Raw genomic sequence first — 15,000 nt, 5'->3', positions numbered from 1 at the left:
CACACTAGTCAGCCAGGCTGTACCTAACACACTAGTCAGCCAGGCTGTACCTAACACACTAGTCAGCCAGGCTGTACCTACACACTAGTCAGCCAGGCTGTACCTAACACACTAGTCAGCCAGGCTGTACCTAACACACTAGTCAGCCAGGCTGTACCTAACACACTAGTCAGCCAGGCTGTACCTAACACACTAGTCAGCCAGGCTGTACCTAACACACTAGTCAGCCAGGCTGTACCTAACACACTAGTCAGCCAGGCTGTACCTAACACACTAGTCAGCCAGGCTGTACCTAACACACTAGTCAGCCAGGCTGTACCTAACACACTAGTCAGCCAGGCTGTACCTAACACACTAGTCAGCCAGGCTGTACCTAACACACTAGTCAGCCAGGCTGTACCTAACACTAGTCAGCCAGGCTGTACCTAACACTAGTCAGCCAGGCTGTACCTAACACTAGTCAGCCAGGCTGTACCTAACACTAGTCAGCCAGGCTGTACCTAACACACTAGTCAGCCAGGCTGTACCTAACACACTAGTCAGCCAGGCTGTACCTAACACACTAGTCAGCCAGGCTGTACCTAACACACTAGTCAGCCAGGCTGTACCTAACACACTAGTCAGCCAGGCTGTACCTAACACACTAGTCAGCCAGGCTGTACCTAACACACTAGTCAGCCAGGCTGTACCTAACACTAGTCAGCCAGGCTGTACCCAACACACTAGTCAGCCAGGCTGTACCTAACACACTAGTCAGCCAGGCTGTACCTAACACTAGTCAGCCAGGCTGTACCTAACACTAGTCAGCCAGGCTGTACCTAAACACTAGTCAGCCAGGCTGTACCTAACACACTAGTCAGCCAGGCTGTACCTAACACACTAGTCAGCCAGGCTGTACCTAACACACTAGTCAGCCAGGCTGTACCTAACACACTAGTCAGCCAGGCTGTACCTAACACACTAGTCAGCCAGGCTGTACCTAACACTAGTCAGCCAGGCTGTACCTAACACTAGTCAGCCAGGCTGTACCTAACACTAGTCAGCCAGGCTGTACCTAACACACTAGTCAGCCAGGCTGTACCTAACACTAGTCAGCCAGGCTGTACCTAACACACTAGTCAGCCAGGCTGTACCTAACACACTAGTCAGCCAGGCTGTACCTAACACTAGTCAGCCAGGCTGTACCTAACACTAGTCAGCCAGGCTGTACCTAACACACTAGTCAGCCAGGCTGTACCTAACACTAGTCAGCCAGGCTGTACCTAACACTAGTCAGCCAGGCTGTACCTAACACACTAGTCAGCCAGGCTGTACCTAACACACTAGTCAGCCAGGCTGTACCTAACACTAGTCAGCCAGGCTGTACCTAACACTAGTCAGCCAGGCTGTACCTAACACTAGTCAGCCAGGCTGTACCTAACACTAGTCAGCCAGGCTGTACCTAACACTAGTCAGCCAGGCTGTACCTAACACACTAGTCAGCCAGGCTTTACCTAACACTAGTCAGCCAGGCTTTACCTAACACTAGTCAGCCAGGCTGTACCTAACACTAGTCAGCCAGGCTGTACCTAACACTAGTCAGCCAGGCTGTACCTAACACTAGTCAGCCAGGCTGTACCTAACACTAGTCAGCCAGGCTGTACCTAACACTAGTCAGCCAGGCTGTACCTAACACACTAGTCAGCCAGGTTGCTTATGACCCACTGCGAATTCTGACGTCCATCCATCGACTGCAAAACCGTCCACTAGGGGGCGACGGTGAGCAAAATTAGCTTCAAGTAGACTTGGATGTTGTGGAAATGGATGGTAGATAGTGATGGGAGGAAAAACGGACACAGTTACATATTGCAATATTATTTTTAGAGGATATTATATCGATACTTTATATGTTTTGTTAGGTAGCATTGGTTAGGACTAGTCGGCTGTACCTGGCACTAGTCGGCTGTACCTGGCACTAGTCGGCTGTACCTGGCACTAGTCGGCTGTACCTCCGCTGTACCTGGCACTAGTCGGCTGTACCATCTTCCGGCGCCGACTGAGATGGCCGCCTCGCTTCGCGTTCCTAGGAAACTATGCAGTTTTTTGTTTTTTTACGTGTTATTTCTTACATTAGTACCCCAGGTCATCTTAGGTTTCATTACATACAGTCGAGAAGAACTACTGAATATAAGATCAGCGTCAACTCACCATCAGTACGACCAAGAATATGTTTTCCGCGACGCGGATCCTGTGTTCTGCCTTACAAACAGGACAACGGAATGGATCGCATGCAGCGACCCAAGGAAACGACTCCGAAAAAGAGGGAAACGCGGCGGTGTTCTGGTCAGACTCCGAAAAGGGGCACATCGCGCACCACTTCCCAGTATTCTTCTTGCCAATTTCCAGTCTCTCGAGAACAAGGTTGATGAAATCCGAGCAAGGGAGGCATTCCAGAGGGACATCAGAGACTGCAACGTTCTCTGCTTTACGGAAACATGGCTTACTGGGAAGACGCTATCCAGGGCGGTGCAGCCAACGGGTTTCTCCACGCATCGCGCCGACAGAAACAAACATCTCTCTGGTAAGAAGAGTGGCGGGGGCGTATGCCTCATGACTAACGGGACATGGTGTGATGAAGGAAACATACAGGAACTCAAATCCTTCTGTTCACCTGATTTAGAATTCCTCACAATCAAATGTAGACCGCATTATCTTCCAAGAGAATTCTCTTCGATTATAATCACAGCCGTATATATCCCCCCAAGCAGACACATCGATGGCTCTGAACGAACTTTATTTAACTCTTTGCAAACTGGAAAACATTTATCCGGAGGCTGCATTCATTGTAGCTGGGGATTTTAACAAAGCCAATCTGAAAACAAGACTCCCTAAATTTTATCAGCATATCGATTGCGCAACCAGGGGTGGTAAAACCTTGGATCATTGTTACTCTAACTTCCGCGACGCATATAAGGCCCTGCCCCGCCCCCTTTCGGAAAAGCTGACCACGACTCCATTTTGCTGATCCCTGCCTACAGGCAGAAATTAAAACAAGAGGCTCCCACGCTGAGGTCTGTCCAACGCTGGTCAGACCAAGCTGACTCTACACTCCAAGACTGCTTCCATCACGTGGACTGGGACATGTTTCGTATTGCGTCAGATGGGAATATTGACGAATACGCTGATTCGGTGTGCGAGTTCATTAGAACGTGCGTCGAAGATGTCGTTCCCATAGCAACGATAAAAACATTCCCTAACCAGAAACCGTGGATTGATGGGAGCATTCGCGTGAAACTGAAAGCGCGAACCACTGCTTTTAATCAGGGCAAGGTGTCTGGCAACATGACTGAATACAAACAGTGCAGCTATTCCTCCGTAAGGCTATCAAACAAGCTAAGCGTCAGTATAGAGACAAAGTAGAATCTCAATTCAACGGCTCAGACACAAGAGGCATGTGGCAGGGTCTACAGTCAATCACGGACTACAAGATGAAATCCAGCCCAGTCACGGACCAGGATGTCTTGCTCCCAGGCAGACTAAATAACTTTTTTGCCCGCTTTGAGGATAATACAGTGCCACTGACACGGCCTGCAACGGAAACATGCGGTCTCTCCTTCACTGCAGCCGAGGTGAGTAAGACATTTAAACGTGTTAACCCTCGCAAGGCTGCAGGCCCAGACGGCATCCCCAGCCGCGCCCTCAGAGCATGCGCAGACCAGCTGGCCGGTGTGTTTACGGACATATTCAATCAATCCCTATACCAGTCTGCTGTTCCCACATGCTTCAAGAGGGCCACCATTGTTCCTGTTCCCAAGAAAGCTAAGGTAACTGAGCTAAACGACTACCGCCCCGTAGCACTCACTTCCGTCATCATGAAGTGCTTTGAGAGACTAGTCAAGGACCATATCACCTCCACCCTACCTGACACCCTAGACCCACTCCAATTTGCTTACCGCCCAAATAGGTCCACAGACGATGCAATCTCAACCACACTGCACACTGCCCTAACCCACCTGGACAAGAGGAATACCTATGTGAGAATGCTGTTCATCGACTATAGCTCGGCATTCAACACCATAGTACCCTCCAAGCTCGTCATCAAGCTCGAGACCCTGGGTCTCGACCCCGCCCTGTGCAACTGGGTACTGGACTTCCTGACGGGCCGCCCCCAGGTGGTGAGGGTAGGCAACAACATCTCCTCCCCGCTGATCCTCAACACGGGGGCCCCACAAGGGTGCGTTCTGAGCCCTCTCCTGTACTCCCTGTTCACCCACGACTGCGTGGCCACGCACGCCTCCAACTCAATCATCAAGTTTGCGGATGACACAACAGTGGTAGGCTTGATTACCAACAACGACGAGACGGCCTACAGGGAGGAGGTGAGGGCCCTCGGAGTGTGGTGTCAGGAAAATAACCTCACACTCAACGTCAACAAAACTAAGGAGATGATTGTGGACTTCAGGAAACAGCAGAGGGAACACCCCCTATCCACATCGATGGAACAGTAGTGGAGAGGGTAGCTAGTTTTAAGTTCCTCGGCATACACATCACAGACAAACTGAATTGGTCCACTCACACTGACAGCGCCGTGAAGAAGGCGCAGCAGCGCCTATTCAACCTCAGGAGGCTGAAGAAATTCGGCTTGTCACCAAAAGCACTCACAAACTTCTACAGATGCACAATCGAGAGCATCCTGGCGGGCTGTATCACCGCCTGGTACGGCAACTGCTCCGCCCTCAACCGTAAGGCTCTCCAGAGGGTAGTGAGGACTGCACAACGCATCACCGGGGGCAAACTACCTGCCCTCCAGGACACCTACACCACCCGTTGTTACAGGAAGGCCATAAAGATCATCAAGGACATCAACCACCCGAACCACTGCCTGTTCACCCCGCTATCATCCAGAAGGCGAGGTCAGTACAGGTGCATCAAAGCTGGGACCGAGAGACTGAAAAACAGCTTCTATCTCAAGGCCATCAGACTGTTAAACAGCCACCACTAACATTGAGTGGCTGCTGCCAACACACTGTCATTGACACTGACCCAACTCCAGCCATTTTAATAATGGGAATTGATGGGAAATGATGTAAATATATCACTAGCCACTTTAAACAATGCTACCTTATATATTGTTACTTACCCTACATTATTCATCTCATATGCATATGTATATACTGTACTCTACATCATCGACTGCATCCTTATGTAACACATGTATCACTAGCCACTTTAACTATGCCACTTTGTTTACTTTGTCTACACACTCATCTCATATGTATATACTGTACTCGATACCATCTACTGTATGCTGCTCTGTACCATCACTCATTCATATATCCTTATGTACATGTTCCTTATCCCCTTACACTGTGTATAAGACAGTAGTTTTGGAATTGTTAGTTAGATTACTTGTTGGTTATCACTGCATTGTCGGAACTAGAAGCACAAGCATTCCGCTACACTCGCATTAACATCTGCTAACCATGTGTATGTGACAAATAAAATTTGATTTGATTTGATTTACCTGGCACTAGTCGGCTGTACCTGGCACTAGTCGGCTGTACCTGGCACTAGTCGGCTGTACCTAACACTAGTCGGCTGTACCTGACACTAGTCGGCTGTACCTGACACTAGTCGGCTGTACCTGACACTAGTCTGCTGTACCTGGCACTAGTCGGCTGTACCTGGCACTAGTCGGCTGTACCTGGCACTAGTCGGCTGTACCTGGCACTAGTCGGCTGTACCTGGCACTAGTCGGCTGTACCTGGCACTAGTCGGCTGTACCTGGCACTAGTCTGCTGTACCTGACACTAGTCTGCTGTACCTGGCACTAGTCTGCTGTACCTGGCACTAGTCGGCTGTACCTGGCACTAGTCGGCTGTACCTGGCACTAGTCGGCTGTACCTGGCACTAGTCGGCTGTACCTGACACTAGTCGGCTGTACCTGACACTAGTCTGCTGTACCTGGCACTAGTCGGCTGTACCTGACACTAGTCTGCTGTACCTGGCACTAGTCGGCTGTACCTGACACTAGTCTGCTGTACCTCTGCTGTACCTGGCACTAGTCTGCTGTACCTGACACTAGTCGGCTGTACCTGGCACTAGTCGGCTGTACCTGGCACTAGTCGGCTAGTCGGCTGTACCTGACACTAGTCTGCTGTACCTGGCACTAGTCGGCTGTACCTGACACTAGTCGGCTGTACCTGACACTAGTCGGCTGTACCTGACACTAGTCGGCTGTACCTGACACTAGTCGGCTGTACCTGGCACTAGTCGGCTGTACCTGGCACTAGTCGGCTGTACCTGGCACTAGTCGGCTGTACCTGGCACTAGTCGGCTGTACCTGGCACTAGTCGGCTGTACCTGGCACTAGTCGGCTGTACCTGGCACTAGTCTGCTGTACCTGACACTAGTCTGCTGTACCTGGCACTAGTCTGCTGTACCTGGCACTAGTCGGCTGTACCTGGCACTAGTCGGCTGTACCTGGCACTAGTCGGCTGTACCTGGCACTAGTCGGCTGTACCTGGCACTAGTCGGCTGTACCTGGCACTAGTCGCTGTACCTGTACCTGGCACTAGTCGGCTGTACCTGGCACTAGTCGGCTGTACCTGGCACTAGTCGGCTGTACCTGGCACTAGTCTGCTGTACCTGACACTAGTCGGCTGTGTACCTGTCGGCACTAGTCGGCTGTACCTGACACTAGTCGGCTGTACCTGACACTAGTCTGCTGTACCTGGCACTAGTCGGCTGTACCTGGCACTAGTCGGCTGTACCTGACACTAGTCGGCTGTACCTGGCACTAGTCGGCTGTACCTGGCACTAGTCGGCTGTACCTGGCACTAGTCGGCTGTACCTGGCACTAGTCGGCTGTACCTGACACTAGTCGGCTGTACCTGGCACTAGTCGGCTGTATCTGGCACTAGTCGGCTGTACCTGACACTAGTCGGCTGTACCTGGCACTAGTCGGCTGTACTGGCACTAGTCGGCTGTACCTGGCACTAGTCGGCTGTACCTGGCACTAGTCGGCTGTACCTGGCACAGTCTGCTGTACCTGGCACTAGTCGGCTGTACCTGGCACTAGTCGGCTGTACCTGGCACTAGTCGGCTGTACCTGGCACTAGTCGGCTGTACCTGACACTAGTCGGCTGTACCTGGCACTAGTCTGCTGTACCTGGCACTAGTCGGCTGTACCTGACACTAGTCGGCTGTACCTGGCACTAGTCGGCTGTACCTGACACTAGTCTGCTGTACCTCCGCTGTACCTGGCACTAGTCGGCTGTACCTGGCACTAGTCGGCTGTACCTGGCACTAGTCGGCTGTACCTGACACTAGTCGGGCTGTACCTGACACTAGTCTGCTGTACCTGACACTAGTCGGCTGTACCTGGCACTAGTCGGCTGTACCTGTACTGTACCTGACACTAGTCGGCTGTACCTGGCACTAGTCGGCTGTACCTGGCACTAGTCGGCTGTACCTGGCACTAGTCGGCTGTACCTGGCACTAGTCGGCTGTACCTGACACTAGTCGGCTGTACCTGGCACTAGTCTGCTGTACCTGACACTAGTCTGCTGTACCTGGCACACTGCTGTACCTGGCACTAGTCGGCTGTACCTGGCACTAGTCGGCTGTACCTGGCACTAGTCGGCTGTACCTGGCACTAGTCGGCTGTACCTGGCACTAGTCGGCTGTACCTGGCACTAGTCTGCTGTACCTGGCACTAGTCGGCTGTACCTGGCACTAGTCGGCTGTACCTGGCACTAGTCGGCTGTACCTGGCACTAGTCGGCTGTACCTGTAGTCTGCTGTACCTCTGCTGTACCTGGCACTAGTCTGCTGTACCTGACACTAGTCGGCTGTACCTGGCACTAGTCGGCTGTACCTGGCACTAGTCGGCTGTACCTGGCACTAGTCGGCTGTACCTGGCACTAGTCGGCTGTACCTGACACTAGTCGGCTGTACCTGACACTAGTCGGCTGTACCTGACACTAGTCGGCTGTACCTGGCACTAGTCGGCTGTACCTGACACTAGTCGGCTGTACCTGGCACTAGTCGGCTGTACCTGACACTAGTCGGCTGTACCTGGCACTAGTCGGCTGTACCTGGCACTAGTCGGCTGTACCTGGCACTAGTCTGCTGTACCTGACACTAGTCGGCTGTACCTGACACTAGTCGGCTGTACCTGGCACTAGTCGGCTGTACCTGGCACTAGTCGGCTGTACCTGCCACTAGTCGGCTGTACCTGACACTAGTCGGCTGTACCTGACACCGCTGTACCTGACACTAGTCGGCTGTACCTGACACTAGTCGGCTGTACCTGGCACTAGTCGGCTGTACCTGGCACTAGTCGGCTGTACCTGGCACTAGTCAGCTAGTCGGCTGTACCTGGACACTAGTCGGCTGTACCTGACACTAGTCGGCTGTACCTGACACTAGTCGGCTGTACCTGGCACTAGTCGGCTGTACCTGGCACTAGTCGGCTGTACCTGGCACTAGTCGGCTGTACCTGGCACTAGTCGGCTGTACCTCCGCTGTACCTGGCACTAGTCGGCTGTACCTGGCACTAGTCGGCTGTACCTGGCACTAGTCGGCTGTACCTGGCACTAGTCGGCTGTACCTGGCACTAGTCGGCTGTACCTGGCACTAGTCGGCTGTACCTGGCACTAGTCGGCTGTACCTGGCACTAGTCGGCTGTACCTGGCACTAGTCGGCTGTACCTGGCACTAGTCGGCTGTACCTGACACTAGTCGGCTGTACCTCCTGGCTGTACCTGGCACTAGTCGGCTGTACCTGGCACTAGTCGCTGTACCTGGCACTAGTCGGCTGTACCTGGCACTAGTCGGCTGTACCTGGCACTAGTCGGCTGTACCTGGCACTAGTCGGCTGTACCTGGCACTAGTCGGCTGTACCTGGCACTAGTCGCTGTACCTGGCACTAGTCGGCTGTACCTGGCACTAGTCGGCTGTATCTCCGCTGTACCTGACACTAGTCGGCTGTACCTGGCACTAGTCGGCTGCACCTGGCACTAGTCGCTGCTGCACCTGGCACTAGTCGGCTGTACCTGGCACTAGTCGGCTGTACCTGACACTAGTCGGCTGTACTGTACCTCCGCTGTACCTGACACTAGTCGGCTGTACCTGGCACTAGTCGGCTGTACCTCCGCTGTACCTGGCACTAGTCGGCTGTACCTGACACCGCTGTACCTGGCACTAGTCGGCTGTACCTGACCTGGCACTAGTCGGCTGTACCTGACACTAGTCTGTACCTGTACCTGGCACTAGTCTGCTGTACCTGGCACTAGTCGGCTGTACCTGACACTAGTCGACTGTACCTGACACTAGTCGGCTGTACCTGACACTAGTCGGCTGTACCTCCGCTGTACCTGACACTAGTCGGCTGTACCTGACACTAGTCGGCTGTACCTGGCACTAGTCGGCTGTACCTGGCACTAGTCGGCTGTACCTGACACTAGTCAGACACTAGTCGGCTGTACCTGACACTAGTCGGCTGTACCTGACACTAGTCTGGCTGTACCTGACACTAGTCGGCTGTACCTGACACTAGTCGGCTGTACCTGGCACTAGTCTGCTGTACCTGGCACTAGTCGGCTGTACCTGGCACTAGTCGACTGTACCTCCGCTGTACCTGGCACTAGTCGGCTGTACCTGGCACTAGTCTGCTGTACCTGGCACTAGTCGGCTGTACCTGGCACTAGTCGGCTGTACCTGGCACTAGTCGGCTGTACCTGGCACTAGTCGGCTGTACCTGGCACTAGTCGGCTGTACCTGACACTAGTCGGCTGTACCTGACACTAGTCGGCTGTACCTGACACTAGTCGGCTGTACCTGACACTAGTCGGCTGTACCTCCGCTGTACCTGGCACTAGTCGGCTGTACCTGGCACTAGTCGGCTGTACCTGGCACTAGTCTGCTGTACCTGGCACTAGTCGGCTGTACCTGGCACTAGTCGGCTGTACCTGGCACTAGTCGGCTGTACCTGGCACTAGTCGGCTGTACCTGGCACTAGTCGGCTGTACCTGGCACTAGTCGGCTGTACCTGACACTAGTCGGCTGTACCTGACACTAGTCGGCTGTACCTGACACTAGTCGGCTGTACCTGACACTAGCTGTACCTGACCTGGCACTAGTCGGCTGTACCTGGCACTAGTCGGCTGTACCTGACACTAGTCGGCTGTACCTGGCACTAGTCGGCTGTACCTGGCACTAGTCGGCTGTACCTGGCACTAGTCGGCTGTACCTGGCACTAGTCGGCTGTACCTCACTAGTCGGCTGTACCTGACACTAGTCGGCTGTACCTGGCACTAGTCGGCTGTACCTGGCACTAGTCGGCTGTACCTGGCACTAGTCGGCTGTACCTGGCACTAGTCGGCTGTACCTGGCACTAGTCGGCTGTACCTGGCACTAGTCGGCTGTACCTGGCACTAGTCGGCTGTACCTGGCACTAGTCGGCTGTACCTGGCACTAGTCGGCTGTACCTGGCACTAGTCGGCTGTACCTGGCACTAGTCGGCTGTACCTGGCACAGTCGGCTGTACCTGGCACTAGTCGGCTGTACCTGGCACTAGTCGGCTGTACCTGGCACTAGTCGGCTGTACCTGGCACTAGTCGGCTGTACCTGGCACTAGTCGGCTGTACCTGGCACTAGTCGGCTGTACCTGGCACTAGTCGGCTGTACCTGGCACTAGTCGGCTGTACCTGGCACTAGTCGGCTGTACCTGGCACTAGTCGGCTGTACCTGGCACTAGTCGGCTGTACCTGGCACTAGTCGGCTGTACCTGGCACTAGTCGGCTGTACCTGGCACTAGTCGGCTGTACCTGGCACTAGTCGGCTGTACCTGGCACTAGTCGGCTGTACCTGGCACTAGTCGGCTGTACCTGGCACTAGTCGGCTGTACCTGGCACTAGTCGGCTGTACCTGGCACTAGTCTGTACCTGGCACTGATTGTACCTGCAATAAGTCTGCTGAAAAATGTCCATGGAACTATAATCCACATTATACCTGGCACATTTCCTGTTGCACCAGAATTATTTTCCTGGCAGTAGTAGCAACCTGGCACTAGTCTCAAATTAAGATCCTACATAGAATGGTGAATGGTGTTTGATGGTTTTTAGTCTGACTCCCAAATGGCATATGGCCTATAGGGCTCTGGTGAAACGTAATGCACTATATAGGGAATAGGGCTTTGGTCTAAAGTAGTGCACTATATAGGGAATAAAATATCTGGTCTAAAGTAGTGCACAATATAGGGAACAGGGCTCTGGTCTAATGTAGTGTACTATATAGGGAATAGGGCTCTGGTCTAAAGTAGTGCATTATATAGGGAATAAGGCTTTGGTCTAAAGTAGTGCACTATATAGGGAATAAAATATCTGGTCTAAAGTAGTGCACAATATAGGGAACAGGGCTCTGGTCTAATGTAGTGCACTATATAGGGAATAGGGTACCATTTGGGATGTACATTTAGACTCAGACAATTACAATTAGCCACATCCATAGATTTGCCGTACAGTTAGCCACATCCATAGATTAGCCTTACAGTTAGCCACACTCATAGATTTGCCGTACAGTTAGCCTCACTCATAGATTTGCCGTACAGTTAGCCACATCCATAGATTAGCCTTACAGTTAGCCACACTCATAGATTAGCCTTACAATCAGCCACACTCATAGATTAGCCTTACAATCAGCCACACTCATAGATTAGCCTTACAATCAGCCACACTCATAGATTAGCCTTACAATCAGCCACACTCATAGATTAGCCTCTTCTTACAGGCTACAGGTAGATACTCTCTCTACAGGCTACACGTAGATTATCTTTACAGGCTACACATAGATTATCTTTACAGGCTACAGGTAGATTATTCTACAAGTCTGTTGAAGATCAGCTCTATGATGACATTATATAGTATCCTCTATAAGGACATAGTTCTACCAGTCTGTTGTAGATCAGCACTATGATGACATTATATAGTATCCTCTGTACGTCCTTTTTAAAGAAACATGACTGTTCTTTCTGATTCACTTTGATTTCGGACACAAGCCCGGAGAGAAGAAAAAGGGGAGAGAGAAAGAGAGCTCTTCTCCGTTTTCATTCCTTCTCCGACGTCCTCTGATCTGCCTACCGGGAATAATCTCCATCGGCTCCAGTTTAACTTTACAGGTTTACTGTCTGACTGTCTCGCGCTTGGGTCAGGAGGCAGTGAAAGTGAGCCGGCGTAACTAATCGCGTTGAAGGGAGAGGAGGGTTTGGGGTTTCTTGGGGTTACCCCTGGGAACATACACCGTGTTGAAGGGGCATTTCAAGGAGAGGAGGGTTTGGGGTTTCTTGGGGTTACCCCTGGGAACATACACCATGAAGCCTTCTGTTGAATGCAGATGCATCGGTAGACTCACTGAAACTGTAGCGTACACGTTGTTGTTCTAACTACATTTTGATTAGAGTCATTCAGAGCAACTTAAAGTTCTCATCCTAACGTAGCTATGGGTAGACTAGGACAAACACAGATCACAGTAAGTTAAACTGTCCTCTATACAGTAGCTGTGGGTAGACTAGGACAAGCTCAGTTGGTAGAGCATGGCGCTTGTAACGCCAGGGTAGTGGGTTCGATCCCCGGGACCACCCATACGTAGAATGTATGCACACATGACTGTAAGTCGCTTTGGATAAAAGCGTCTGCTAAATGGCATATATTAAACACAGATCACAGTCAGTTAAACTGTCCTCTATACAGTAGCTGTGGGTAGACTAGGACAAACACAGATCACAGTCAGTTAAACTGTCCTCTATACAGTAGCTGTGGGTAGACTAGGACAAACACAGATCACAGTCAGTCAAACTGTCCTCTATACAGTAGCTGTGGGTAGACTAGGACAAACACAGATCACAGTCAGTTAAACTGTCCTCTATACAGTAGCTGTGGGTAGACTAGGACAAACACAGTCAGTTAAACTGTCCTCTATACAGTAGCTGTGGGTAGACTAGGACAAACACAGATCACAGTCAGTTAAACTGTCCTCTATACAGTAGCTGTGGGTAGACTAGGACAAACACAGATCACAGTCAGTTAAACTGTCCTCTATACAGTAGCTGTGGGTAGACTAGGACAAACACAGTCAGTTAAACTGTCCTCTATACAGTAGCTGTGGGTAGACTAGGACAAACACAGATCACAGTCAGTTAAACTGTCCTCTATACAGTAGCTGTGGGTAGACTAGGACAAACACAAATCACAGTCAGTTAAACTGTCCTCTATACAGTAGCTGTGGGTAGACTAGTAGACGAACACAGATCACAGTCAGTTAAACTGTCCTCTATACAGTAGCTGTGGGTAGACTAGGACAAACACAGTCAGTTAAACTGTCCTCTATACAGTAGCTGTGGGTAGACTAAGACAAATACAGAACACAGTCAGTTAAACTGTCCTCTATACAGTAGCTGTGGGTAGACTAGGACAAACACAGATCACAGTAAGTCAAACTGTCCTCTATACAGTAGCTGTGGGTAGACTAGGACAAACACAGTCAGTTAAACTGTCCTCTATACAGTAGCTGTGGGTAGACTAGGACAAACACAGTCAGTTAAACTGTCCTCTATACAGTAGCTGTGGGTAGACTAAGACAAACACAGATCACAGTCAGTCAAACTGTCCTCTATACAGTAGCTGTGGGTAGACTAGGACAAACACAGTCAGTTAAACTGTCCTCTATACAGTAGCTGTGGGTAGACTAGGACAAACACAGTCAGTTAAACTGTCCTCTATACAGTAGCTGTGGGTAGACTAGGACAAACACAGATCACAGTCAGTTAAACTGTCCTCTATACAGTAGCTGTGGGTAGACTAGGACAAACACAGTCAGTTAAACTGTCCTCTATACAGTAGCTGTGGGTAGACTAGGACAAACACAAATCACAGTCAGTTAAACTGTCCTCTATACAGTAGCTGTGGGTAGACTAGGACAAACACAAATCACAGTCAGTTAAACTGTCCTCTATACAGTAGCTGTGGGTAGACTAGGACGAACACAGATCACAGTCAGTTAAACTGTCCTCTATACAGTAGCTGTGGGTAGACTAGGACAAACACAGATCACAGTCAGTTAAACTGTCCTCTATACAGTAGCTGTGGGTAGACTAGGACAAACACAGATCACAGTCAGTTAAACTGTCCTCTATACAGTAGCTGTGGGTAGACTAGGACAAACACAGATCACAGTCAGTTAAACTGTCCTCTATACAGTAGCTGTGGGTAGACTAAGACAAACACAGTCAGTTAAACTGTCCTCTATACAGTAGCTGTGGGTAGACTAAGACAAACACAGATCACAGTCACACTGTAGTAAGTCAAACTTTCCTAAATAAAGCTGTTATCAGTAAAGTCAGTTACTAGTAAGAAAAGTGTTACTGTGAAGTTTCCTCTGCTCGAGTTGAGGCTCCGCTACTTACAGTTCAGCCTAATGATCCCGTAGCCTAGCAACCATGACATGTTCCGTTGCCTCGGTAATATCATGCCACTAATGTGTGTGTGTTTATTTCTAATTATTCAAACTAGTATTTAGATGGATTGGTAATATAATGCCACTAATGTGTGTGTGTTTATTTCTAATTATTCAAACTAGTATTTAGATGAATTGGTAATATCATGCCACTAATGTGTGTGTGTTTATTTCTAATTATTCAAACTAGTTTTTCCTCCCTTTTCCTCTAAGAATTGAAAAGTATCTGTCCTATCACCTGTTGCATGTTTTGATGGTCATCTAATTTCACAAACTTCTACAATAGCAACGTGTCCAATAGGTTCGCCTGGCAGTTCAGAGCGTTATAGTCGAAAGGTTGCTGGTTCAATCCGCAGAGCCGACTGGGTGAAATATGTGTCATTTTGTCCTTGAGGAAAGGCGCTTCATTCCTGTAAGTATAACGTTTTTCTTATTACCTGTAGCATGTTTGTAGAGATCCATGTGTCCAGCAGTAGATCCAGCCTGGTGTGGTGATATTTCTTGGTGGT

At 50.6% G+C, this 15,000-nt stretch overlaps 1 protein-coding gene across 2 annotated transcripts in view; it reads right to left on the bottom strand.

The window, feature by feature from the left end:
* The window catches only part of LOC124022298 (beta-1,3-N-acetylglucosaminyltransferase lunatic fringe-like), a 57,986-nt gene that overhangs the window by 42,434 nt on the left and 552 nt on the right, over window positions 1-15,000 (bottom strand). For both annotated transcript variants that reach the window (XM_046337221.1, XM_046337222.1), the window contains one exon: window positions 14,929-15,000. This exon is cut by the window's right edge. In XM_046337221.1, coding sequence (XP_046193177.1) covers window positions 14,929-15,000 — 72 coding nt within the window. The remainder of the gene's footprint in view (window positions 1-14,928) is intronic.

Source organism: Oncorhynchus gorbuscha, unplaced genomic scaffold (genome assembly GCF_021184085.1).
Source record: "Oncorhynchus gorbuscha isolate QuinsamMale2020 ecotype Even-year unplaced genomic scaffold, OgorEven_v1.0 Un_scaffold_1328, whole genome shotgun sequence".
NCBI classification, from domain to species: Eukaryota; Metazoa; Chordata; class Actinopteri; order Salmoniformes; family Salmonidae; genus Oncorhynchus; species Oncorhynchus gorbuscha.
The sequence above is the reverse complement of the archived record's forward strand: the minus strand, read 5'-3'. Positions and strand labels throughout refer to the sequence as shown.